Source organism: Thermobia domestica, chromosome 4, assembly GCF_964235325.1.
Source record: "Thermobia domestica chromosome 4, izTheDome1.hap1.1, whole genome shotgun sequence".
Taxonomy (NCBI): domain Eukaryota; kingdom Metazoa; phylum Arthropoda; class Insecta; order Zygentoma; family Lepismatidae; genus Thermobia; species Thermobia domestica.
Genome location: NC_137457.1, coordinates 22367491 through 22393296, shown reverse-complemented (window position 1 = coordinate 22393296; position 25806 = coordinate 22367491). Strand labels below are relative to the sequence as shown.

The following is a 25806-nucleotide window of genomic DNA, read 5'->3' as shown; positions in this document are numbered from 1 at the left end:
GACATTAATCTTCAATACAACGAATCGACTAATCAAATGTATACCAAATAGCCCAGAATTCAAAAAACGATGTTAAATTGCTTAGTTACATTCAGAACAAAAAAAACTTTTACTCTAGAAAATTCAGATCATCAAAATTTATCACGATTTTGTGTCACATAAACATGATTTTCTGTATTATGTAACGTAAGGCTTGTTGCTTAGCCACAGACAATCTGCATATTCACAAATTTACTTAAATCACATGCGTCCTCCGTCAGCAGTATGCAAGAAATCATGATTATAAGCTTTGATAAACATTATCTGGTTGTATGCGAATACTACATAGTCCCATTTTTGTGTGTGATTTAGATTTTCCTTCTTGCTGGAAACAAATAAGTACTGGTAAAATCAGAGTTCAAATTTAATCCAGAACATCTGTTCCTAACCTACAGGGAAAAGAATTGAGTATATTTTCACCATGTAGAAAATATGTACGGTACATACGTACAATGATAAAAATTAGTTATACACCATCTAGGCTCTTTCCAACTCAGTACAGAAATTCTGTACCATAATACAAATTAGAGTTCTCTTGTTGTGGCAGGAGCAACGTCAGGCAAGCCACCTATAGCCGGAACCTACGGATTTTCCTTATAAATGCGCTTGATCCTTCTCTCACAGTCCACGCAACATAGTGTCAGTAACTTGGGATACATAAAGGAGTGCTGCATTAACAAACGTATCAAATCACTGAGATTGTTTAAACTTATCTATTTACATTACATTTCATGCATTTACGTGAAACTATAATATTTAATACACATTACTACAGTACAGATTTAGTCACAGATGTTACAAGTAATAACATAAATTGAACACAAGTACCTGTGCAATATGCAGTACAGTGTAGGGTACTAATAATCTTAAATTGTTTACCCTCTCGCAGAGCTTTGAAACTTGTCATTGATTTGATTTTCTTTGCTTTAGTGATGTTTATTATTATGTTTATTATGATTTGTCACATAATAGCGGCAAATGGAAAAGAAAAAGAAAAAACGATTTCTACAATAGAATTACTGAGAGACCAGAGATTGCTGATTTAGTAATAGTGTAGTTTTTATAAAATTCACAATTCAAGTTTCCACAAGTTGACAGAAAACTATAACTAAGTCACGCTTCCATTTTCAGATTAGTTAAGCATTAATACAGTATTCTAGGACTAATTAATGTATTTTACGCATGTTTTACATGCGTTATCTCTATATGGATGATGAAAAGTTTTTACTGAAATGGTATTTTACAGAACGAGAATTTCTTAGTTACACACTCGTTAATCATTGTGTCTGTATAGCTTCAAGATTTTTCGGAGGTGGGTAATTACTCAACATATCTTTGATCTTCAACTTTATGCTAAGTATGAGCATTGACAAGCTTCATTCTCTTACTTATAAAGGGAGTGAAACCGGTTGAGACCAATGTTAAACGTTTGAGGATTATAAAAAAAGATGTTAATTAACGGTTAAAGGTTCAATAAATTCTTTAACCTAAACATAATACATATTGTAACATCTATTCTTCTAAACAATTATTATTAACCTCATAGTTCAACATTGATGTTGCTCAGAAACCTGTTTCTTGTATCTTACATGGGGCTTACAAATAAGTTATATAGCTTACAATCGACAATGTCATGAAGCATAAGTAGTAAATTAATAGGAAAGGGTATTTGACGATATTAGAAATGATCACTCTGATTTACCATAATTTAAGTGACTTATAAAGTTTAACATATAGTTGAAACTAATACATTATTGTTGGATTACAAATTTCAAACAAAGTACTGCAAAGTTTTATAAAACAAATACTAAAAGAATTTTCGAATTTTTGCTCCATTTAACAATAATCTTATCAATACAGTTCCACTCTCTTACTAGTAATGTTATTAGCGTTAAAAATAATTAATTTTTTTGTTGGATGTCAGATGAGAAATAAAGATAAATGTTGTTTCACTTCTCTTTGAATGAAATGCACTTCTAGTAAGAATCGTCCCCTATTTCTAATGTGCGATCATCTTGGCTGCCCGATCGTAGCCTCTCATATCGATTTGTGATAAACCGCCATGCCATAAAAATTACAAATGCCAAACAAACAAAACCTAAAAATCCAGCAAGAATTCCTCTTGTAAGAAGCCAACCATAACCAGGTATCTGATGATGTGCGCTGTGTCCAATGATATCATCAACATAATGAATTGTTGGTTTAGTTATTTCAGTATTGGTTGTAGTCTTGATTGTTGCGACAGTAGTCGGAGAATCAGTTTGAATTGCAATTTTTGTTTTACTGGTAGTAGGCAAAGTTGTAGCTATTCCTTTATCTTTTGTGCTAGAAGAAGAAACAATTGCTTGTTGTGTAGTTTCCTTAATAGTTGTTGATTGGTCAGAAGGTTTAACAGTTGTTGATTGGTCAGAAGGTTTAATAGTTGTTAATTGGTCGGAAGGTAACTCCTGACCACCATCTTCTTTACACATAAATTGTTGATTTTCGTCACATTTCTCGTCTCCAGCTTCCGCCCATGACCAACCAATCATTTCACTTGGAGATGAACAACGTATTAAATTCTTTTGTTTAATTTTTTGTGACAATGTCCAATCTCTTAATGCCTTTAAATCACAGTCACAACGCCAAAGATTCCCTGATAATTCCAGGACTACTAACTTCTCTAATTGACTTACAACAATAACATTTAAGCTAGATAATTCGTTATTATCGAGATATAGTTCTTCCAAGTTTGTAAGATTACTGAAAGTATTAGGTAATAAATGCGGTATATTGCACCTTCCGAGATCTAATATTTTCAAAGAAAAACTATTTATAATAGATGCCTTTTGTTGCAAAGCATGTAAAGCATTACCTCGAAGAGAAAGAGTTTTGAGTTTATGATTTTCAACAAATGTATCAGGGTCTATGTGAATTAGTTCACAATATGATAGATCTAAAAATTCAAGATTACCCAGTTTGTAAAATATATGAGTTCCCAGTTCTGTAAGTGGATTTCTCCCTAATTTTAGGGTGGTTAAACTTGAGAGTTGAGAGAAAGCTTCCGGGTGAATCTCCTTAAGAAGGCATGCTGTAAGATCTAGCAGTAACAGTGAGGGAATGTCAAGTATATCAGTGCCATCTGGAAGATTTTCTAATGGATTGCCCATAAGGTACAGCTGCTCAAGCTTTTTGTTATTTGAGAAAGCATTTTTTGGAATGGCACTGATTTTGGAATACGACATATTAAGAATTTCAAGATTTTCAAGATATGACAACATTTCGTCATCAAATGATTGTAAGTTATTTGACGTTAATAGCAAATGAGTAAGATTTCTCATTTTACTGAAGACGGGTCCCTTAAGACGAGTGATCCAATCAAAGCTGAGATCTAAGTAAGTAATAGTTGGACTTTCAAAGAGAATATCACTTCCAAATTTAATGGAACTCCAATAATTTCCACGCATTACTACTTTCCATAATTTGGTATTCTTCTTGAACATGTCTGGGTACAAAGTATACAAGCTACTGTCAATAAAATATATTTCTTCCAACTCTTCCAAACATGATAAATGTTCATTTACCACTCTGATCAAGGCATTAGAACTGACATTGAGAACGTTTAAACTAGGAGTTCCACAGAAGAAGGTATAGCTAGGAATTTTGTGGTCTAGGCATCCACTTACATCTAAGACTTCCAAAGAACTGGATATAAGTAATGTTGTGTTTTTACTTGACCCAAGATCAATTCGTTTGTAAGGCGTATACCAATAATCTGGATCCTCTAAATCTTCTTCTTCCGTGTAATTCATAGGATTGTGTCTCAAAAGTAATGTTCTCAATTTGTTGTGGTCTTCGAATATAGTATTATTAAATTTAACTATATAATTAAAAGATAAATCAAGATATTCGAGGTTTGGAAGCAAAGAAAAGTTAATTTTCTCTATGGTTTGAATATTATTACCTTCCAAGTAAAGATGAGTTATGCCTGAAAGTAACGAGAAGAGTTGTGGCTGTAACGTGTGAACATTACAAAAAATTAAGTCAAGGGATTTTAAAGAAGTAGCATTTAAGAATGGGCCACTTTCTGGAAGTTCAAGCAGAATATTGTAGCTCAAATTTAAAGTAGTTAAGCTAGGATTGTCTTCGAAAATGCTTATATCTAATTTTGTTATTCTGTTCTTGGACAAATCTACAATGCTAAGGTTCTTGAGTCCTCGGAAAGAATGTTTATCAATGGTATCCACTGCATGTCCAGACAGATAAATTTCTTGCAACTGCACAAGAGATACATTCTGGAAAGCGTCATCCACTAGATGCACAATAGGATTCTTTGACAAGTATAAGGAAACAGTATCAACGTCTAACGTGGTAGGTATACATTCCAATCCTTGGCCGGAACAATCCACTGTTTTCTTATCATCACTGACTGATGTTATACAGTCCGCTGGGCATGTGGAATCTCCATTTATTTGGTGAATACTCAGATATACCAAGAGAATAAGCACAACGGTTTGTATCTGCTTGTTGCCCATAATGGAACATCAAGCTGAAAAAGAAAATAAAAGACTATAAGAAATAATGTTAAAATATTAGATTATTCAGAAGATATGAAATAATTTATTCTGGCTGCAGAAAGGTGAGAGAAAGTAATTAACGTGTTATTATATATTTAAAGTAACATACAAATCATTTTCTGTTATGTACATATTTTATATCTTGTTAATACTACGATTTGCCTTAATAAGATAGAAAATTTCGTGTTCATATTTAATGATCAAGTACAAATATTAGCGATATTATTCACATTTTAGCAATAAATCTGAAATAGAAACTTCTACCAAATAAGAGAAACGGAACTAGTCCTGACCACGAAACGAGTGGAGAGGAGACGAGACAGAATTTTCCAGATGAAATAGAAATGAAACAAACTTTCTCAATAAGAACAAATATACGTTTCACTGAACCTTTCCGAGATGAAACAGCTCAAAATCTAATCTCGCAGACAACGCCTCGTATAAAGATTCTCGCACTCATTTCTTAAATTAAATCATGTTACGCAGTAGTTGTTGCGGAAGCATTCATTTACGAAATATGAACAAAATTGTAATAGGTGTTGTCAAAGAACTTTGTCTAAAAAGAGTTATTCAGTGAAGAGTAAATTAATCTTTCCTAATTTTTAATTAGCAATGACTTTATATCACATTGCAGAGATATTAATGAAACATTTAGTTACAGTATCTATTTATTCTCGAAAGAATAATTTCGAGAAAACTGCCCGGAAAATATTTGCTCCTTAAGGTGGATCACCACCCGGAAATCAGTGCATATTTTAGCTCATTTCCTTAACTACTGCGCAATGAAACGTTACATATTATAAATATTGTACTATAAGACACAGTTATGCTTCAGCTACAACACAAGACACTGATTCATTTGGTTCTGTCTTCTGATATCGAAAAATGTAACAAAAAAAAAAAAAGAAAAATATTTGATTCGTTTTAGAATGAGCACATAAGATGGCACTTGCTAACAGATCTTATTAGAAGTGCCCAGTTTTATGAAATGTTTATTTCTACGTGTAAAGTATTTTAAAGTAGCGGTCTTATTACGAAATAGATATATTGTTTGGCCGTTTCTTGTGTTATGTTTGACATTTTATTTAAATATTAACTTATGTTTAAGGAAATAGATTTTGAGAAGAAACTTGCGCAAAACGCCATAATGCGTTTTTGCCAAATTTGTATCTTAACTGTGGCAGTCACAATAAGAAAATTCCTGGGTTCTAGCGTTCTAGTTTGAGAAGCGGAACTTAGCTATGAATTGCGGAAAGGTAACTAATTTCTCCAGTAAGTATTCAACCAAAATTCCGTGATTACTTCCTTTATTATCTATCCTTTATTATCTAAACACTCGATATTATCTGGCAACGCCGCACTATTCAAGCAACGTTTAGCCTAGCACCGAGAAAACCTTAAAGTAAACTCCTCCTTCTGGATAGTTCTTCCGAAAGAAAAAGCCAGACTGGCACTTGGTAACGGGAGATTTTGAACTGTGTATTGCACACATACACACCTGGGGGCCGTGGTGGCTCAGTGGTAGCGTGTTTACCTCTGGTGCTTGGGATCCCGGGTTCAAACCCTGCTCCCGCCAAGTGAACTTTGTGGTGAACAAACACCGTGTGCGTGGGTTTTCTCGGGGTTCTCCCGTTTCCTCCCACTTTCTTCATTCCACCATTTCTTTCATCTCTCATCATCACCGTCTCCTTTAACCTAACCGGCATATGCGTGGGACGTAAAACTCAAAAATTTCATTTCATTTTTACACACAAACACACAAACACACACACACACACACACACACACACACACATATATATATATATATATATATATATATATATATACTGTATGTAGTTAGGTGAACCACATGCATTTCCGATATCATTTCATGAAAGTAAAGACTACTTAATAGCTACGGGATGAAAATTCTGACGTCTCTTTCAATTTTGTCAATTGTCGGGGTATAATAATATATTCAGGTAAGATTCTCAGGTCCAGCAAACAACTAAACGTCGATTTTGTTTGTTCCTTTTTAAGTAGTAATAACAAAAAAATTAATTAGTTGTAGGATTTAGTAACATATTATAATTACTCTGAAACGGGATTATTAATTTAAAAATGGATAGGACAAGAAGTTCTTATGGTATATTCTTCTTACACACAATATCAGCATAAATTCAATTGTAAGCTTTTAGCAAACCTACACAGTAACTTCTCTGAAAAAAGATTCACTACTTCCAGACTGAATCCCGAATTCTAAAATAAAATAAAATTTTAACAAAAAGAAAAACGTCCAAATATGACACATTTACTAATGAGTAGGTCTTATTAACTGAACAAAATGACATGCATGACTATAAAACCACATGCGTAATACTCAGGAAAATGCAAAATAAGTTAATTTGTAAACCTAATAATTAATGCTGCACAAGAACGATGCCACTCAAGGACTTGAAACTGAAACTTTATTACGCTCCTATTATGCTCTTCATTATAACATTACCCCCGCATGTATCTAAGGGGGGTTCAGGGGGTCCGGAACCCTCTTCGAAACCAGAAATAAAAAATTAAGGACGGATGAAAGAAAAAGAAACGAGAAAAAGAATTATCAGCGTTAAAAGCGAAAAGCTACATCAAGCTTTTAGTTACTCTTTGTTATGAGGAGATTTGTATTACTTGCAATACATGGTGGCGAATGAGCAGGATATCGTAGAAAAGTCAAGAAATTTGAAATTTCTAGAAATGTTACGGAATTTTTAGAAGTTCTGCTACTAGGCAGGGAAATTTTAAGCTTTCGAAAGCATAGTGCGTTGTGCAACGGTGTGGACATTTATTTTATCATAATTTTTCGTCATCGCTTCTCTGCAATATCAAACATGTTATTTTATAAATAGTTTTCTACTGCTCCTTTAACCTGTCATTTGGAACAGACAGTAACTGACAGAATAATAATAAAAAAAGTTATATGGAAAGAAAATTCTGTTAACATTTGATTCAACAGAGAAAGGAATGGAACTATTGTAAAATATTTTGCAATATATTATTGAATAGTACTTTTATAATAGTGGATATGCACTTTTTATAATAGTTGAGGTCATAATGAAAGGAAACTTGTTATATTTGAATGAATAAAATAAGGAACTAAATATTGTAAAATCTTTTTTCAATACTTTTTTATTCTTTTACTCGGGATTTCATCACAGTTTGTTATTAAAACACTTACTAACATATCCTCATTTTATTGTCCTAAAAACAAATATATGTTGCCAGTAAAATAGTATAGATTGATCCAGTCCCTGGTGTGATAAGTATGTCATGTCACGGACCCCCTTCCTTTACGAAATCCTGGCTACGTGCCTGGATTACCAGTAGGACAATGCATATTACGATTAATGAAATAGGTATAGCCTAAAATTATCATTAGATCCTAATTTTTTATTTATATTTAACTTAAATATTATCCGAATATTATACATACATCAGTCAATAAATCGGATCGATTTCCACAAGATGACGTAGTTAGTTCTAAACTCTCTTGTGTAATTTTCTCGGAAATAAAAAAAATACCCTTCTGAAGCTTAAAACTATGTCTTTCCTTGCTAATAATTGGCATTTTTTATTTTATTAAAAGTAATTATTTATATATGTGCCATAGTATTTATATGTGTACTGGAAGTAATTATTTATATATGTGCCATAGTATTTTTATATGTACTGGAAGTAATTATTTATATATGTGCCATAGTATTTATATGTGTACTGGAAGTAATTATTTATATATGTGCCATAGTATTTATATATGTACTGGAAGTAATTATTTATATATGTGCCATAGTATTTATATGTGTACTGGAAGTAATTATTTATATATGTGCCATAGTATTTTTATGTGTACTGGAAGTAATTATTTATATATGTGCCATAGTATTTATATATGTACTGGAAGTAATTATTTATATATGTGGCATAGTATTTATATATGTACTGGAAGTAATTATTTATATATGTGGCATAGTATTTATATATGTACTGGAAGTAATTATTTATATATGTGGCATAGTATTTATATATGTACTGGAAGTAATTATTTATATATGTGGCATAGTATTTATATATGTACTGGAAGTAATTATTTATATATGTGGCATAGTATTTATATATGTACTGGAAGTAATTATTTATATATGTGGCATAGTATTTATATATGTACTGGAAGTAATTATTTATATATGTGGCATAGTATTTATATATGTACTGGAAGTAATTATTTATATATGTGGCATAGTATTTATATATGTACTGGAAGTAATTATTTATATATGTGGCATAGTATTTATATATGTACTGGAAGTAATTATTTATATATGTGGCATAGTATTTATATATGTACTGGAAGTAATTATTTATATATGTGGCATAGTATTTATATATGTACTGGAAGTAATTATTTATATATGTGGCATAGTATTTATATATGTACTGGAAGTAATTATTTATATATGTGGCATAGTATTTATATATGTACTGGAAGTAATTATTTATATATGTGGCATAGTATTTATATATGTACTGGAAGTAATTATTTATATATGTGGCATAGTATTTATATATGTACTGGAAGTAATTATTTATATATGTGGCATAGTATTTATATATGTACTGGAAGTAATTATTTATATATGTGGCATAGTATTTATATATGTACTGGAAGTAATTATTTATATATGTGGCATATTATTTATATATGTACTGGAAGTAATTATTTATATATGTGGCATAGTATTTATATATGTACTGGAAGTAATTATTTATATATGTGTCATAGTATTTATATATGTACTGGAAGTAATTATTTATATATGTGGCATAGTATTTATATATGTACTGGAAGTAATTATTTATATATGTGGCATAGTATTTATATATGTACTGGAAGTAATTATTTATATATGTGGCATAGTATTTATATATGTACTGGAAGTAATTATTTATATATGTGGCATAGTATTTATATATGTACTGGATGTAATTATTTATATATGTGGCATAGTATTTATATATGTACTGGATGTAATTATTTATATATGTGGCATAGTATTTATATATGTACTGGATGTAATTATTTATATATGTGGCATAGTATTTATATATGTACTGGATGTAATTATTTATATATGTGGCATAGTATTTATATATGTACTGGAAGTAATTATTTATATATGTGGCATAGTATTTATATATGTACTGGAAGTAATTATTTATATATGTGGCATAGTATTTATATATGTACTGGAAGTAATTATTTATATATGTGGCATAGTATTTATACATGTACTGGAAGTAATTATTTATATATGTGGCATAGTATTTATATATGTACTGGAAGTAATTATTTATATATGTGGCATAGTATTTATATATGTACTGGAAGTAATTATTTATATATGTGGCATAGTATTTATATATGTACTGGAAGTAATTATTTATATATGTGGCATAGTATTTATATATGTACTGGAAGTAATTATTTATATATGTGGCATAGTATTTATATATGTACTGGAAGTAATTATTTATATATGTGGCATAGTATTTATATATGTACTGGAAGTAATTATTTATATATGTGGCATAGTATTTATATATGTACTGGAAGTAATTATTTATATATGTGGCATAGTATTTATATATGTACTGGAAGTAATTATTTATATATGTGGCATAGTATTTATATATGTACTGGAAGTAATTATTTATATATGTGGCATAGTATTTATATATGTACTGGAAGTAATTATTTATATATGTGGCATAGTATTTATATATGTACTGGAAGTAATTATTTATATATGTGTCATAGTATTTATATATGTACTTGAAGTAATTATTTATATATGTGTCATAGTATTTATATATGTACTGGAAGTAATTATTTATATATGTGTCATAGTATTTATATATGTACTGGAAGTAATTATTTATATATGTGTCATAGTATTTATATATGTACTGGAAGTAATTATTTATATATGTGGCATAGTATTTATATATGTACTGGAAGTAATTATTTATATATGTGGCATAGTATTTATATATGTACTGGAAGTAATTATTTATATATGTGGCATAATATTTATATATGTACTGGAAGTAATTATTTATATATGTGGCATAATATTTATATATGTACTGGAAGTAATTATTTATATATGTGGCATAATATTTATATATGTACTGGAAGTAATTATTTATATATGTGGCATAGTATTTATATATGTACTGGAAGTAATTATTTATATATGTGGCATAATATTTATATATGTACTGGAAGTAATTATTTATATATGTGGCATAATATTTATATATGTACTGGAAGTAATTATTTATATATGCACTCTCTATACCATAGCTAAATATGCTATTAACTAACAGAGTACTGTTTCTCCCGTCTGAACGGTGATACACATACACTTTACCCGCGTACTAACTATAATTTGTAATTGTATAATACGAATGGCAAAACTTCATTGTGCCGATCTGTTCATACACTTGCTAACAATTGATACAAAGGAGCAATTATTAGTACAGGCAGCAGTAAAAGTATCTCCTCCATGACAGCTGTAACTCCACTAGGTAGGGTCCACTACTTCTGATGCTATCACAAATACTTAGACAGATACAACTCAGTTTACATCCAACACTTCCATCAGTGGATGACAAGTAGTAAGCCTGTGGAGTACTGAAAACAGCTTTTGTCTTGGATTTGATTAAAGCAGAAGTTTCCCGATTTTGAGATTAATTTCTATTGTTTGGAGCGTATTGGTCAATAAATGCTATCTATCAATGGTATTATGATCCGTTTTGTGTATAATATGGTATATTATTTCACCACTATGAATTACCTTTAACACAGAAACAAAAGAAAGAATTCAATAAATTCATATGTTGCTCTTATTGTAAGAAAAATATAGTGAAAAATCACTAAGTTAAATATTACAATCAGGTAATAGAAGAGTTTGGAGCTTCTCTTTGTAACAACTGTAATTTAAAAGCTAAAGTCTCAAACTTTGTACCATTTATTATACATAATGTGTTATTGAAATCATCAAACTGGAGAATGTTCTACTTATAACAAAATATGTATCGAACACAAAGAAATTGACATATGTAATATGAAATCTATCCTTAAGAAAACTATTGTAAATTTATTTTGTAATACACCAACACTGTAATTGGGCTTATGTATGTTGTGTTGATGGCAAATAAATAAATAAATAAAATAAATAAATAACTTGACAAAATATGATTCTCACCTATAAAACATCTTGGTTATAATGGAGAAACAATAGATGTAATACCAAGTAATAAAGAACAACTTACATCATTCAGTAAAAATGTAGGAACTATCAAATAGATTCACTTATATTTATGACTTCTAGTATAGACTATTTATTATAAAGCTTGACAACATCACAAATGGTTCACTTCTGTCCTGATCAATGACAATGTTAACTCTAATACGAAAAGATATATGCCCATACGAGTAAACTGATGATTGGAACAAATTTATCAAAAATAATTGCAACCGGAAAGATTTTTTTTAACAAACTTGACCACACGGAAATTAGTGATAAAGACTGAACACGCAAAGACAGTTTGGAATTAAGTTAAGATCAAATATCTTGAATAACACTATGACTTATATTTAAAGACGGATGTGTTGTTTAGATGGGTTCGAAAATATTAGAACTACATATATGAATGCATGTGGATTTGATATTGCTTGTTTTATGACCATTCTAGGTTTAGCTTGGGATGCAAGGTTAGAAATAACAAATATAAAATTGAAATTGTTAAATGACTATGATATCGTATTAATGGTTGAGAAAGGAATAAAAGGAGAAATAAGTCAATGTTCTAACATAAATGTTAGGACAAATAATGCATATATAGATTATTATGACAAAAGTAAAGAAGACTCTTATCTAATGTATTTGGATGCTAATAATCTATATAGATTGACTATAAGTCAATACAATTAATAAAATTTCAGATATTCAAAGACAAGATATATATCAGAGGTTGATTTACTATATCCAAAAGAATTACAAGATCAAGATGATCAAGACTTTGTATTAGCATAAGAATGAAGATAGAATTAGAAAAAGTTCCCACCTACACCTACACCATCACCGTTATGCAATAGTAACTACGCTATTGCATCCCTTTTAACAAAAAACGACATGTGTTATTTTGCAGCTAAAGAACTATTGTTGTGCATTGGGATAACAACTTGAAAACTGTAAGGCGATATATGCGCCCAATTTTAATAACATACTAGTTTAATAAACTGTTAATAAAATCACATTGTTGAAGAGGTGCTCCACTTGATTTTCTCTTAAGAGGCCATGATACCTTACATCATAGATCTATTTTATTCTAAAGACGAAATATCATTGGACATACATGATCAATCTATTAGCATAGTGTATGATATCAGTGACGTTGCAAGGTTAAGTCTGAGCCGACTTAAGCTTCCCCAGCCCTTTAGTACAATGATATTGAAAGTATATTCAGCATACATGGGGATGTTCTATTTGCGATTCCGATGTTACGACTTTTTATAGCTGCCAGAGTAAATATACGTGAAGTTATAGTTTGACTCGAGGTAAATATGTGTATGTGTATGTAGTACTTGGGTTCTCAGTTACTACTGGCCGAATCGGAAGTTATTGTGATGGGGAATTAGCATACGAAGGTCGCTATACTTAGTGGCCGACCACGGCTAAAGACAGGCTCGATTTAGTTTGTCTCTATTTGCAGGCCTACTTTATTTCTCGGTAACTACTTGGCAGATCAGAAAGAAATTTAGTGGCCGAATAGTTCATTGTCTGCGAAATACTTAGAGGTTTAAGACGGCCAGGATCAGGGCAGGGTAGACTCGGTTCTGCTTGTATGTGATATTTTATTTCTAGGTGGGTGCTATCCAGATCTGAACGAAATTTAGTGGGCAAGTAAGCCATTGTCTAAGCAATGAGTACCACTATATTTGGTGGCCCAGCACAAGTTCGGCTTGGCAACAAAGGATATGTTCCACAGCGTTGTATGCTAGAAATATTTGAATTCGATTCACCGACTACGCTTCTCTAATTATAATTCATCACAAAAGCATTGTATAGTAATTTTTGAATTAGTAACATGAGGCAATTGGGTAGCAATCTGAATTAAGAGGTATCACACGCCAGTCAAGAAAACCAGAAACACTGGTGCCTGGTTGGTGATAGCCTGATAACGGTGATAATCATGCATTTGAACGAGCGTCATGTCCTTGGCCATAGATCTGTTTGGACTGTAGAGAAAGGGTGTTAAGTAAATTTAACCAGTTTCTCAATACTGAGGAAACAGAAACATGGGCGTCACTTGCGTAAGGAAAGGGGGAGCAATTGCCTCTTGAGTTTTATTAACATACTCTTTTAATAAATTTTGTACTAATATACTAAATAAAATGTGAAATTTCTTTTGTCAGTGGAAAATCCCCCCTCCCCCTCAACAAAATATGAAATTATGCTACTGGCCTAGAGTCTAGGGCCATATATTTGACTCTATTATATTTGATTAGGCAACATAGATATTACAGAATAAATTGATGTTGTGTGTCCGTGCCTATGCGGGCCTTCCTGCATTACATAATATAATACACTTCTCTCTCTGCGTGTATTCAGCAATAAAATTTTATGTAACAGCATCTAAATACTGAATCCATTGTCGACGACAATTTGGTTATTGTAACATACTACAAACCAAATACAGTTTCTCTGGGAGGGAAAGGTCCTGAAGTATAGTCTTCGGCACTGAGTATGTTGATTCGGACTTCTAGTGATAAAGACTTGCTATATATAAGGATTTGCTATATATTACAGGAAGGACTCGAAATTTCAGTTCTGAATACAGCAGCCCGATAAGAGAGTTTGGACTCCATTTTTACTCGCATAGATGTAATTTATGGAAATGTTTTTTCTTCAAACTAAAATATCTAGTCATTAATACTCACCTGGCTATCGAAAATATCGACCTAGCGACGAATTTGATACATAGTAGTATGTGATTAGGCCATAAATTAGCCAGATGCTAGGCTCATATTTCCAGTCGCCATAACAACCCCTGGGTTTTTCAAATCCTGTGTGTGGGTTAGTTTGATGAGTTTCAGGCTACAGTAATTATGTCAGACACCGTACTCATAGATTCTTCATCAACGTCCAATGCTATTTCGTCTTTAGAATGAAGATAGATTTACAATGTGAGTTATTATGGACCCTAAAATGGAAATCAAGAATGAACCACCTCTGCAGCAACTATCAACAGTTTATTAAACTCGTATTTCATTAAAATTTTGCGTTTACGCTGCCTTACAGTTCTCAAGCTGGTATCCCAAAGCACAGTAATAATTCTTTACCTGCAAGATAACACTTGTTGTACTTTGTGGAGATGTGCAATAGCATAGTCAGTAAGCCGTCTGCTACTAACTGGACAACCCAGGTTCGAATAGTATTTTGAATGGGATTTTTTTTGTAATTCTATCTTTACTCCAATGGAGCTCTAATTCTGACCCATATACTTTAGAATTTAACACTTGCGACAATCTAGGAAAGCAAATGTGTTGACTGCATACGTTTCGAACAGTTATATCCGTCTGGTCGATGTTTGACGCAGCAGTGAACTTTTCGTGATCAAGATAAACAAGCTGCAGAAAGAAGCTTAGAGGACGAGATAGATGGAATTGAATGTAACTGATGCTTTCGAAGTACTACGGTTACTCATGAATACTTGATAAATAAACAAAATATATATTGATGTTTCATTGTTCCTCGTACCCAAACAAATTTTAGACAGGAATTGACTGATCTGCCTGAAGTTGAAAACTAATCATAAGGACTTAATAAATTCTTCTAAAAGTTATACTGTTTAGAAGTTATCAAAAACCAACCGCCAAAATATGGTTCCGAAGTTTTCTTTCTGGTAATTTCGATGTGTAAAATGCTACCCGCAATATGCGAAAATAACAGAAAAAGTAAATGGTATTCTGAAAAAAAAAAAAAAAAACGTTCAGCAAGACTGGTGTGTAGGAAGTCATTACGTCGCAAATGATTTAAATATCTATCGCCAAATAGTACAAAAAAACATTTCTGAGAAACCTGGCAACCAAGATGTTTGGATGCCACATGGTCTCACTCACAAACATTTCCTATATCAAATTTCTATCTACGAATGGCCTTTGAAACGTAACGAATTCGAGTCATTTCTCAAGCGGTTGATCACCAGTGATGAAAAGTTAATCATCTACAACAATGTACCAAAAAGATCATAGTCGTAGTGAGAAGCTCCGCTTTTTGTGGAGAAGGCCATACTGACGTCCAGAAAAATTGTACTTTGGGTTTGTTGGCATTCAAAGCTTATTCTGTATCACGAGTTGCTTCCACTGAGCACGATCAAATACTCGGACCTGTACTGTGGACAAGCTTGAGTGTACTTACATGTAACACTTCCCAAGTGTAACACTCCGATTTTGATAAAATTTGGCAGGTAGATACTACACATAAAATAAAGGAATCGGTTGGTGTTTTTTTTTTACGTTCTGCGGAAAAAACTGTTTTAAGGGGCAAAAAAAAACCCACTCATAATCTCGAAAGTTGACACCCGAAAGACGAGAAGAAGTGGACGGAAGTGAATGACATTGTGCAAAGATATTGTAGATGTAAGATAAGGAAATACATGTTCCCTGTTATGCTTAAAAAAAAAAAAAAAGTTGTATGGCCCGAAGATTTGGGTGTCGGAAGAAGTGGACCGAAACAAATGACATTTTGTGTAGATATTGTATATGTAAAATAAGGCCTTTCGTGTTTCGCAAGTGATCTAATCTAATTTCTTCAAATTTGGCAGATCAACAGTAAGCACAAACGGTATAGCGTGTTTTATAGTATTTCGGGAAGCGCCTCTAACCTTGACAATGTCTTTCCACATAAACAAAAACATGTGTCGATTTATTTCCTGTCTACTGTTGATATGCCAAATTTGAAGGAAATCGGATGGGGACACCTGGGAAACACGAGAAGCCTTATTTTGCATCTTATAAACAACTTCATTTGTTTTGGTCCACTCCTTCCTGCTCTACTATAGTAATACAGATACCTTTTCCGAAGGGAGCTTTGGCCCCAACACTGCTTTTCCGCACAAACTAAAAACAAGTGATCTTTTTTATTTATTTATTTATTTATTTATTAATTATTATTATTATTATTATTTTGAATTGTCCCTACACAAAGTTTCTTTACAATTCTCCATATCCTTTAGGAACTTCTGACGTATACTTATTTGCACTTTTGGTATTTCGCAATCAATAGTTTAGAAGGTCTCTGTCCCACCCAATCATTATTTATTATTATTATTATTATTATTATTATTATTATTATTATTATTATTATTATTATTATTATTATTATTATTATTATTATTATTATTATTATTAGAAAAATACGAAACACATATTCCCTTATTTTACGTCTACAATATTAGTGCATAGTTTCACTTACTTCGGTCCACTTCTTTTCCTTCAGCCGTCAACTTTCAGAATTTCGGGTGGATGCTTTTGTTCTCTAAAACCTGTTTCCCCGCATAAAATGTCTTTAAAAAAAGTATTTGTTTATTTTATGTATAGTATCTACCTGCCAAAGTTTATCAAAATCGGAGTGTTACACTTGGGAAATGTTACATGTTAGCAATTCAAAAGAAATGGTTGGAACTGGTCAACACGAAGGGTGTTGTATACTACGTTGTCAACGCCAAATCGTATACATCAGCCTTTCCCAACATGGGGTCCGCAAGCCAATCTGAGAAAGGCAAACACAGTGGTGAAAAATATACTAGCTCCCAGCTTGACAAAGGCTAGCCTATATCATAAAATTCAAAGTGACTATGTTTGTGACTCTTTAATTTCTTGAACTGCCCCACCGATCTCGATCAAATTTTTGACGTAGATGCGGTTCTGCCACCCGACCAATCTTAACCAAATTTTTAATATGGATGTGGTTTGGACCTGGGGTGTTTTTTTTATCATATCACTTTTACGGTAGAACTTAGGGAAGAGGAAAATGAGGGGAGAGATTTGCAAAAATAAATAAAACTTAATAACTCTTGAACTAACCGACCGATCTCGATCAAATTTTCAACATAGATGACGTTCGGACCTACGCACAGAGCCCGAAACGACTCAAAACGACACAAAAATGCATGTCTTCAAATTTGGACATACTTTAATGTGTACAAATGAATTGGCTTCTAATGGCGGACTTAAGGAAATATATCGATTTTTTGACATTACGGATATGTCCGCCATAAACATAAAAAATGTGAGCAACTATAGTATGTCAAAATGATCTACTGTCTTGTTTTCATTAGTTTTGACGGACTAGTATGTTATGTTTTGACCATTGGGACAAATATATCGTTGTTTGAGATGATATAATTGTACGTCAAAAATTTATACACATGCGCGGAAACGTGAGGTGGTTGTCGTTTGTCTCTTGTTATCAGTGTTATCAATGTAGCACTTTGTAGCTTGATCTAGAAATTTTTAAGGATATTTTTATCAAAAACAATTGGTTCATTTATCATTGTTAGAATAGAAATTTAGCACCTTTTAAATGTTGTTTGGTGACTAAACTAGCATTATTTCCACTAAAATTAATATTTCTAGCGTCTTCTTGCAGTGTGTTTAGTGACAATATTATTCACATTGTTGGAAGTGTGTTTAGTATCATTACGAGATGTGTGTGTGCCCTATTACGGACATGTTTAACATTTATTTTTATGCCATATCAATATCTCCCTGTCTCTGTGTGTAGGATAAATTTTGCCATTTGACGATGCAACGTAGTGGAGGGGGAGGGGGAGATACATGTAAAAAATAAAAATGAAAGGGACTGTCTTTGTGACTTCATCACTCTTGAACCACCCGAGCGATTTCGATTAAATTTTCAATATAGATTAAATTTGGATCTGAGATGGTATTTATCTATTCACTTTGACGATAGAACTTAGGAGAGGAGAGAGAGAGGAGTTAAAATTAAATAAAACAACTCTTGAACCAAAAGATCAATCCCGATGACATTTTTAATATAGATGAGGTTCGGGTGTGAGATGGTATTTATCTATTCACTTTGACGATAAAACTTAGGCGAGGGGGTAGGAGGGGTGATATATATATAAAACTTAATAACTCTTGAACTACCGGACCGATATCGATCAAATTTACAATTTAGATGAAGTTTAAACCTGAGATGATGTTCGTCACATAACTTTGACGTTGTAACTTGAACGTGGGGGAGGGGGGAGACATTTAAAAGTGATCGGAAATTACCGATATTAGTGTCGAATCCATAGTTTTAGGAGTCGTCGAGATGAACAGTGACACTTCTGATGCCGTTTAAATCCAAATTCAGCCCCGCAACATGGGGAAAATCTTCGAAAATGACCGATATCAGAGATTCCTTCAGTAATAGTAAAAAGTGGTTGACTAACGGAACATATTACTATATTTCTTAACTTAACCCAGCAAAGCGGGTAATTGATTCTAGTAATAGAATAATGATGATACTTAATAACGTGTTTTCAGCTATAGTAATGTTTATTTAAAACTCATAATCAAATTTGAAAAGAAAAGAATTGATGAAGTACTATTCAAAGAAATGTTTCCTGTCTTCGGGTACGTTAAGAGCAAAAAAACAAAAAGAAGTTGACGTACTGCAAGATTTGAACATACGAAAACATGTTCAATATGCTATTTACCCAAACCGCTCGATTATTTCGTACTTTCGTTCAAACTCTTTTTGTACCTATAAAGTGGTTTTGTGTTTCACACTGGGATACGACTGTTTACGGCGAATAGTTAAATGTTTCATCTTTTACAATGAATAAATATATTTTTTGCACATGTTTTACGTTACAATCACTGATGTAAAAAAGATTAAATCTGTGAAATTATTAAGTTGGAATGATCGTTAATAATAATCATAAAGCAATAATAGAATTACAATAACAATTACATTAACAATAAAATTTAGTGAACAAAATTAATGAACTCACTAGTAATGATTGTCTCTTCATATTGGCTCTAGTATGTGGATTAGTCCTACATGGAAAGTTTTCAACTCGCTAACAGTTTTGAACAGCAGAGAATACGTGCTCGGCGTAGACAAGTGGTTGATGCATCGGTTTTGTGTCGACGTGACTCCGTGTTCGAATCCTCGGAAATTCGAAATTATTAACTTGTTCGAATTTCAATTTCAATACATACTGTGTGTAATATGCGAGATGTTCTCCTGTGGAGAAGGATAGAGAGGTGAAAATGACCTGGAATTGCAGTAGGAGAATGAATGGGCACAAAGATTTAGAGTCTTATTTGCTTTTTTCGTTACAGACTTGATATTTTCAGTTAATTTCAACCATCAACTCATACATGATCAGTATTCTTTCTTCTTCTCGTTAGGAATTACACCAAAGTTGAACCTAGAATCTGGAGATAACCTATACATTTCCTGAAAGGATTTGTCGGGAAAGTTCCAAAACAGGTTTCAATTTCTTGCTCAAAAGTAATCCCACCCCTTAAGGATTGGAAATATATAATACAACTTGACTTATATATCTTATATATCAAAGAACTCCGAATGACTATTAGATTAAGAATATAAGATACACAACCCAATTATATCCTATATCAAGGTTATAAACACACACAAAAAAATATTATTTCACTATAAATATCCTATATTAGCGAACGTCACTATCACGCCGTAGAGTGATCGTGAGACAATATGAGTTACGTGGCCCTCTCACCTTAAAAATAAAGGCCAAGTCCTGGCAGCACCATCTTGCCAGGACCGTGATGTGTGAGTTATATGAATCTCACAGAGCCGAAAAGTAAACCTAAGCTCCGGCAAATAATATAATAATATCCCTCTCATTACCCGGGCCTTGTCGTGGCTAGAGGGCTTAAAAAATGAAGAGTGACCAATAGGGTTATAATACTACAAAGAAAGAGTTGTTCGGATCAAGTAAATGAGCTCAAATTACTACCACGACTAGTTTTTTTTTTCCTAATTAGTAACTCAAAAATCTATTCAACATTTTTGTATTGTGTGACGTATCAAACAACTTATCTAAATTAGCCGTTGACGAACATATAATGAACATGCTGATCTGACAACGTACGAGTATATAGGTGAAATAGTGGAAAATATAGAAATTGAAATATGTACACCGAATATACATATTAGTCATAACAATGAGTCACATTAGTTGTGATACCAAATAATTTACTGTTGATTATATATTACGGATATGCTTTTCACAATTTTATAGGTTACTAATATAGAATATTTATAGGAAATAATCATGCCTTTTTTAGCCTTATTCATTATTATATAAAAAAAATTGAGTAGTGTATATTATATTCTCAATCTACTAATCATGTAGATCACTTTGATACGTAGGACACATAGGTCAAGTTATTCTCTATATTTCCAACTCTGAAGGGATGGGGTCACTTCCGGGCAAGAAATTGGAACTTGAATTGAAAAACCTACTCAACCAACTCTTTCAGAAAATATAGATTATCCCCAGATTCAAGGTTTACCTTCGGAGTCAATCCTATGGAGAAAAATACAGAAGTGAAAAAATGAAATGAAATCTTTGAGTTTTACGTCCTACGTTATGCTGGTTAGCCTAAAGAAGACGGTTAAGATGAGAAATGAATAAAATGGTGGAATGAAGAAAGTGGGAGGAAACGGGAGAACCCCGAGAAAACCCACGAGCACGGTGTTTGTCCACCACAAAGTCCACGCGGCGTGAGTTGGAATAGAACCAGGGACCCCAAGCACCGGAGGTGAACACTCTACTACTGAGCCACCGTGAATAGAGAAGTGAGAAAGACGGGAATTTCGAGTAGGTGAATGAATGGATACAAAGCTTTAGAATTTTATTTGCTTCAATCGTTACTCACTTGATATTTTCAGTACATTTCAACCATTTTCTCTCCCATGTTTATCAGTGTTCTTTTTAATTCTTTGATACAAAATGCAGTAAAATAACGCGTTATGCTCACAACGAATTATAAAGTCTTTGAATAAGGAGTTGACAGTAAGACTCATAAAATGCTTTGGAGTATTGTACTGTATGGATCAGAAACATGGGCATTACGCAAAAAAATGATTTAAAAAACCGACTGGAAGCTTTCGAAATGTGGGTGTGGAGAAGAATGGAAAGAATTAGCTTGGAGGAGCGAAAAACGAATGAGAGGGTGTTAGGAATGGTGGGGGAGAAGAAAACAATTTTAGATACTATTAAGGAGAGAAAGAGAAACTGGTTGGGACATTGACTAAGAAGGAACTGTACCATGAGGGACATGCTAGAGGGTATGGTGGCAGGAAAGAGAGGGAGGGGGAAAAGGAGACTACAATTAATGGACGATATCAAAACAGAAAAATCACACTTGAAGATGAAGAGGTTAACGGAAGACCATGGAGCACGAAAGCTTCTCAGTTGTAACAAGTGATCTTCCAATAATGGCAGCGTACCTACGATGACGATGGTGATAGTTGACAGTTACTGGACATCAACTACCTAGGCTTACCAACTGTCATCTGTTGATTGAAATGCTAGGTCAGCGTTTCCCAATCGGTGTGGCGCGGCACACTGGTGTGCCGCGAGTAAATCGAAGTAAAATTATTAATTCATGGCAATCAAATTGCAAAACAGGGGAAAATGTATATTTGTATTTCACATTAGTATGAACCTCTAGCATGAATCTTACAATTTTAATTTTCATACTCGGGTACTTTTCTGTACATTTTTAATGTTGAGAAAAGTATTTGTTATCATTGTTATGACCATTATTGCTTCTTTATTGTTGCAGACTGTTTCGTAATATCATTCAATCTTTTCCACAAAGCAAACATACATACACACAAATTACCTACATTTGTGTTTTAAAAGTAAAAGAGGTTTGTTTGTTCGTTCGTTATTTAGTGATCTTCCTTCTTAGTGAAATGTTGGATACAGTTTTCGAAAAAGAAAGTGTATTAAAAAAAAAAAAAAACCTGAGTCGTATATCTCATTGCAGTTGTTTTCTATTTTTAAATTAGAATGAAAAATAAGCATAATAATTTACCGAAATCCAGTCATCGAGCTTTCTTCTTTGTGAGGAGATCAGTAATCACAGAAATAAATTACCATGGTATTTTATATTTACAAATAATAATAATAATATCTACATGAGTCTGCCACGAGAATTCAAGTTGCACCTGTAGTGTGCCGCAAGTTGAAAAAGGTTCGGAAACGCTGTGCTACGTGTAGATTGAAATAAAATAAAACTGAATGTTTTAGTTTAACGTCCCACAATTATGTTCTTTAGGCTAAGGGAGACGGGTGATTATGGCAAGTGAAAGATGATTGAAGGGTTAGTGGAATAAGAATGTTGGAGAAAACTACACTACCCCGAGAACACACACCGACACGATATTGTCCACCACAAACCCGGGGATCGAGCCGGGGACCGAGCCGGGGACACCACGGCTTCCACTGAGTTACCGTGCCCATATGTGTAAATTGGGTTGTATCTTTCCAGGCATTTGTTGCAATCAGCAGCCAAGGGCGCCGATTTCTCTGTAAATTTGGAGGGGGGGGGGGGCTTTCAGAAGCAGAAGGCATATATGAAGATTTTATTGCCTTCAAATCAAATTGCATTCAAATCATGTATATTCTTAAAAACAATAAGGGGGCCCACATGATCTTTCCCCCCCTCCAGGGATCGGCGCCCATGTTAGCAGTAATAATACTGGACCTAACCTAATAGAGTATAGCAGTCAGGAGTGAGGGAATCTTTTGCTGCCAATCCCGAGCGTCAATCCCACCGGGATCATTAGGGACGTGTCCCCTCAACATTTATAACTTGGTTTTCGTTCCCTCCAATATTTCTGCTCTGCGGAAACCGAAGATGTATCTTAGGTCAAGTACAACCCAAAAGAAGTTGAACCAAGCAGCTGTTTGCTTCGTCCACAAAACAATGTTAGACAAAGTGGATATAAAAATAGTAATAAAGAAGAGTTCGTTTCGAATTGTGAAAAAAAGACGTGTTGGAGTAAACTGAATAGTAACAAGCTATTTTTGATTAGATAGCGAGCAGCAAAGTCAGTATTAGTTTACCTAGTTTTTGGTATACATTTGGTACCATTTAAGTTTAATTCAAATTGTAAAACAAGGTTGAAATTTAAAGTTTGAATAAACAAACTCTAAAATGTGTGTGTTTGTGTGTTTTAGTACATTTTCCAAAAAACTGGACTATCAAAGGTAAAAACAAACTATTTTTTAAAATTTTGTTTGATTTTTTAAGTCCAAAATGGTTTCACTTGCAATGTATGAAGACAATTTTCTTTTAATGATTTTCCGGGGGAGGACCCCCGGTAGTCTGCTCCCCTCCTAAGATTATCTGTTGCCGACGCTAATAATGCTGACTGTTCAAAATTCGTTTTAACAGTTCCTGTTTTCTTTGTTTATTTTTTGTCTCTCGAAACAAATTTAATACCATTTTGTTTTATTAGTATTTTGGACTGCACTAATATCTACCTTGTTTGGCAAGACTTACATTTTATTATAATATACCTGTACTATGCACATTGGAATCTTGTATAACACACATCTGTTATACGTAGTACTGACTCAAGTAGTCAAACAAGTTTATCAAGGCCACTAATCTCAAATAAACAACAAATATGTCATCTTGTTAATAATAATTTGGAGCGACAAAACGAATAATTTGTGTATATATATTATTATTATTATTTTAAACAGTAAAGCTTACCTTGATTATGTCCTCAAATCAATCACTAATATTAAAGACCACCTTCAAACAGATCTCTGCAGGACGAAACTGTGGCTATTCTCTAAAGATGGCGAAGCTGATATCATATCTTATCAACAGAGCAAACAAATACAGGAAACATTGTGAGGCGTCGATATCGAGTTGACTATGAAGACGTGAACTTCTATCTACTTTACGTATCGTAAATTGAGAGGCAACGAATCAGGTTGTAGTGATAAACTCTGTATATAGAGATTAGAAGAAAGAAGAGGAAAAAAAAAACACACATTTCTTACGACTGTTAAACACCAAAACTGTTTTTATTTTCAGTTGGTTTTACAATCAGTGGTGTAACTACGTTTTATGGACTCCCCCGCACGAGATTACCCAGGCCCCCCTCCGCCTTAACATATTTTGTGGAATGATAGAAACATAATAAATGGTCATACTTCCCTGTATCTGTAAATAATGAATTAAATGTATGCAACTACTAGGTCTCCACAACTCCAAAACACACATACACTATGTGATCAAAAGTATACGGACACCTGGCTGAAAATGATTTACAAGTTCGTGGCGCCCTCCATCGGTACTGCTGGCGGGAATTGGCCCACCCTCAGCCTTGATGATAGCTTCCACTCTCGCAGGCATACTTTCAATCAGGTGCTGGAAGGTTTCTTGGGGAATGGCGACCCATTCTTAACGGAGTGCTGAACTGAGGAGAGGTATCGATGTATGTCGGTGAGGCCTGGCACGAAGTCGGCGTTCCAAAACATCCCAAAGGTGTTCTATAGGATTCAAGTCAGAACTCTGTGCAGACCAGCCCATTACAGAGATGTTACGGTCGTCTCCGTACACACTCCGCCACAGGCTATGCAATATGAACAGGTGCTCGATCGTCTTGAAAGATGCAATCGCCATCCCCGAATTGTTGTTCAACAGTGGGAAGCAAGAAGGTGCTTAAAACACCAATGTAGGCCTGCGCTGTGAGAGTGCCACGTGAAACAACAAGGGGTGCAAGCCCCCTCCAAGAAAAACACGACCACACCATAACACCACCACCTCCGAATTTTGCTGTTTGCACTACACACGCTGACAGATGACGTTCACCGGGCATTCGCCATTCTCACACCCTGCCATAGGATCGCCACATTGTGTACCGTGATTCGTCACTCCACACAACGTTTTTCCACTGTTCAATCGTCCAATGTTTACGCTCCTTACACCAAGCGAGGCGTCGTTGGACATTTACCTGCGTGATGTGGCTTACGAGCAGCCGCTCGACCATGAAATCCAAGTTTTGTCACCTCACGCCTA

At 33.4% G+C, this 25806-nt stretch overlaps 1 protein-coding gene across 1 annotated transcript; it reads right to left on the bottom strand.

The window, feature by feature from the left end:
- Nucleotides 1–738: 738 nt before the first annotated feature.
- LOC145683760 (podocan-like) lies at nt 739–24654 on the bottom strand. The gene is made up of 2 exons (XM_081755317.1): nt 24490–24654; nt 739–4567 (listed from the first exon to the last, which is right to left on the bottom strand). The coding sequence occupies exon 2, from the start codon at nt 4551–4553 to the stop codon at nt 2016–2018; it is 2538 nt and encodes an 845-aa protein (XP_081611443.1). The 5' UTR covers nt 4554–4567; nt 24490–24654; the 3' UTR covers nt 739–2015.
- Nucleotides 24655–25806: the final 1152 nt, after the last annotated feature.

Bases quoted from the DNA above. Each gene is read 5' to 3' on its own strand.
- LOC145683760 (XM_081755317.1), bottom strand. From the start codon at position 4,553: ATGGGCAACAAGCAGATACAAACCGTTGTGCTTATTCTCTTGGTATAT.